The sequence below is a fragment of the Crocodylus porosus genome, unplaced genomic scaffold (assembly GCF_001723895.1).
Source record: "Crocodylus porosus isolate Cpor-Errol unplaced genomic scaffold, CroPor_comp1, whole genome shotgun sequence".
Classification (NCBI taxonomy): Eukaryota; Metazoa; Chordata; order Crocodylia; family Crocodylidae; genus Crocodylus; species Crocodylus porosus.
In genome coordinates, this window is record NW_017728906.1 from 197029802 (window position 1) to 197033658 (window position 3857).

General features: G+C 44.6%; 1 protein-coding gene across 1 annotated transcript in view; it reads left to right on the forward strand.

The window, feature by feature from the left end:
- Positions 1–3857, forward strand: part of RSF1 (remodeling and spacing factor 1) — a 103863-nt gene that overhangs the window by 78452 nt on the left and 21554 nt on the right. The window contains exon 9 of the mRNA XM_019530434.1: positions 2121–2200. Within this exon, the coding sequence (XP_019385979.1) occupies positions 2121–2200 (80 nt within the window). The remainder of the gene's footprint in view (positions 1–2120; positions 2201–3857) is intronic.

Here is a 3857-nt window from a genome sequence, read left to right on the forward strand (position 1 = left end):
TTCTTGAGAGCACAGAGGCAGAAAGGGAACTTGGAGTCATTATTGACTCCAAGGTGAACATGGGCCGACAATGCAAGGTCACAGTTGGTAGGGCTAACCGGACTTTGTCGTGCATCCACAGGTGCATCTCAAGTAGAGCCAGGGAGGTGATGCTCCCCCTCTTATGTGGCACTGGTCAGGCCACAGCTGGAGTACTGCGTCCAGTTCTGTGTGCCCCATTTCAGGGGGGATGCGGACAACATTGAAAGGGTCCAGAGGAGGCTACCCGCATGATCTGGGGACTACAGGGCCTGTCTGCTGGGAAGCAGCAAGCATGGGAGGGAGTCCCCCCATGTGCTTGTTGGGTAAAGATGCAGTTTGTCCCCCAATCCATCTTGCTGCTGCTCAGGAGACCCGGGATCTGCTCCAGCAGGGTAGGGTATCCCCAGCTCCCTGTGCAAGCAGGGGACAGTGAGGGGGAAATCCTTCTCCCCAGCTGCTGTTGTTCGGGAAACCCAGGCTCTGCTCCAGTCTGGCAGGGTGACCCAGACTTCTTGCGAGGCTGGGGGGAATACTGGGGGAAGGATTTCCCCACCCCACCAGCTTGCTTTCTGGGGAAGCCCTGCATCTCTGCTGGGCTGTGCTGTGGCCAGGCAGGGTATTCTCCACTGCCTGCACTTGTGTGGGGAAGGATGAGGGGTGCCCTCCACTTGTTGGTGCCCAGGGTGCTCCAGCATGGCAGGGGTGTCCCTGTTCATCTACTCTGTGCTTGCATGGAGTGGGGTGGTATTTGTAATGCAGGGTCCTCCTGGGTAGTGGGGGGGATGAACCTAGGCCTTTGATTAAAACTATGCTGGGACAGGCATTTTCTCCTCGTTCTTTTTCAGAGAAGTTTACACTGGAGGTGGAGCAATTCCAGAGGACCAGCAGATTGCCATCACATGATATATTTCTTGCTACACCCGCAAATTAAAGCTGGGTAGCAACCGGCTGTAAAATTAATATATTTTTTTGAGGTCTAACTTTATAGCTGGTTGGAGCTTTTAATAGCGTGATAGGTGCTTTGCACATGTAGCTGGTCTCAGTTAATTGTGCAGTTAACCAGTTAATTTCACGGTAACTGTGACATGTATAGGGGGCCTAGTGGTCACTGATGTGGCTGCTGTTAGAAGCCTTGAAAGTAAAGGGAGATAGCAGCTGTAAAATCCACTGGCTCCTGTCATTTTCAAGGCTTCAAGCTCATTGACAGCAGCTTTGCTTTAACTCTTTCCAGCTCAGCTGAAGGGAGTGAAAGAGGTTATGTATTTAGCTGGTTTATGTATTATACCAATATGTAGATTACTGTATTTTGTTACAACATAAACAATAGATAACACATTGGCACCTCCCTTGTGTTATGTAGTTGAGCAAATAATGCAGTTATCCAGTGTGCAGATACATGGAGTGAACCGTATACGTATTCATTTACACACGCACACAGAACTGAGGATTAGTGTGTGTGTGTTTGTCTCAATATATGTGAATTATAACTTAATCCACATTTTCTTTGAAATTTGTGAGGCTAGGCAGAAAGTAAACTGGAAATAATTGGGAAGAATGTTCATTCTGAAGACTCATGTTTCATAATTGCTCTAGGCAGGAAGCGTTTGACAGTAGACACCTGTTACTAGGTTTCTGTACTTCTGTGGGAAGATGATTGCAGTTTTTACAAAGGTATCTAAAATTGAAGAAAACTGACCCCTGCTTTGTTCCTGAAATACGCTCCTCCAGCCTAAGAAGTATGTTGTTGCTATGTTACTGGATCTCTGGCAGAGATTAAATGACTACAATACCTTAACTTATTTAAAGGGAGAGAGGCAAGGATTTTTGGTGATACCTTTTGTTGGATCACCTGTATAGTTGGGAGAGCTGTTAGACAAGGCTTTGGGCATCAAGTGCCCTTCTGCACAGTTGAGTGTCTCAGAGATCTCGTGGACCATCATGGCTACAACATTTCAGGCCTTCTTAAAGGGAAAGGAAAGGTTGTCCTTTTACCTATCACTGTGGTAAATGTGAAAACAACAAATGAAGATTTTGAATAAATGTATTACATGAGGCTTTTTGCTTATGAGAGAAACTAATAGCATGTATTATCTCCCCAGAAATTACTCTGTGAGAAGTTAGAAGAACAGCTGCAGGATCTGGATGTTGTCTTAAAAAAGAAGGAACGTGCAGAGCGAAGGTATGAACCCTTAACTGGTTGTGTTCGCTAACAGCTCGCAGCAAGTTGCTGGGTAATTGCAATAGTAATTGATCAAGCTTTAAAAGAAGCTGAAAACATGTATTAATGAGATCTTGCATCAGTAAGGCTGTTTTTGATCAATACTCAGGGACTTCTCATTAATCAGAGAATTTGTTCCTGGCAGCAAAACTGGAGGTTTACAAGAGGTGAGACAGAAGCCCAATAATTAAAAAGATGAAGCAATGTATTTGTATTAAGGCTTGGTCACAGCGTCTGGACACAGTTTCATTGCTTTGTACTTGCAGCTAAATGGTTCATTCTTCCTGTACTTGCAGCTAAATGGTTTTCAGCACTGGCTCAGCTGTACGAATTGTCAATACCCTTGGTCAGCAATGTGTAAATCTCCTAGTGTAAGCAAGTTCTAAGTCATTTGACTTTGCCACCAAAGTCTCTTCCATTAATGTGCGTTACAGACTCTTCTTGCCTAATATTAGTTTTAAACTTTGTTTGCGCTGTACAGTTGCATGCTTACAGGCTGCAGGAAGTAAGAACAGCTGTAACTTAATAGAGTAACATGTGCATTGTAGCCCTTGTCTTAGAATGATAGGAAAGTAGGGCTGGATGGTTACTGTTAGTGTAAACCTGTTCTGTATGCTTGCAAATAGCATTTTCCCAGCAGTTTCAGACAATTGTGGGTACCTATCCCCCAACTGCCAGCATAGATATTTGAAAAAGATTTCATTTGGAGAAATGCAGCATTTTTAACAAAGGAATTCATAGAATCATACAAAACGGGGGCTGGAAGGGACCTCAGGAGGTCACATCTAGTCCAACCCCCTGTCCAAAGCAGGACCGTCCCCAACTAGATCATCCCAGCCAAGGCTTTGTGTGCTAGCCTGGTCTTGAAAACTGCTAAGGATGGAGATTCCACCACCTCTCTGGGTAACCGGTTCCAGCGCTTTACTACCTTCCTCATGAGAAAATGTTTCCTAATATCTATCTAACCTAAACTTAAATATTGTGTAAGTTAGCATTGTTTTGATGTATAGAATGTGTTTTATACAATTAAATGTTAACTCTGATGAGTATTTTTAAACAAAAATTCACATAAACTGTATCCACTACAACAGACTGCCTTGGATTAGATGTCATAAACAGAAACTGCTCAAAACAAATGAATTGGGAGTACAGGGAACACAGGTGTATTATACACACAATACAAAGGAAGGACAAGTGTATTGTACTGTGCTAGGAAGACCAAGCCCAACATTGAAATTCAGTGTTAACTCTGATGGGCATTGTCCACCCTAAGCTTCGTTAAAGTGTCTTTCTTGTGTGCTATCACTGGTGTAGCTCTGGCAGAGGAAGCTGTGGGGGTGCTAGTGTAGACCAGCTGCCCAGCATTCCTGCCATCATGTCATCTAATCCAGCTCACAAAGTCCTGATCATACTCTGGTAAAATTCATAGAATCATAGGAGTTGGGTCGAAGGGACCTTGTAGATCTTCAAGTCCGACCCCCCGCCTGGGCAGGAGAAAAGACTGGACTCAAATGAGTCCAGCCACGTAGTCATCAAGCCTCTTCTTAAAGATCCCCAGGGTAGGAGCCAGCACCACTTCCCTAGGAAGTTGGTTCCAGCTCCTAGCTGCCCTACTGTG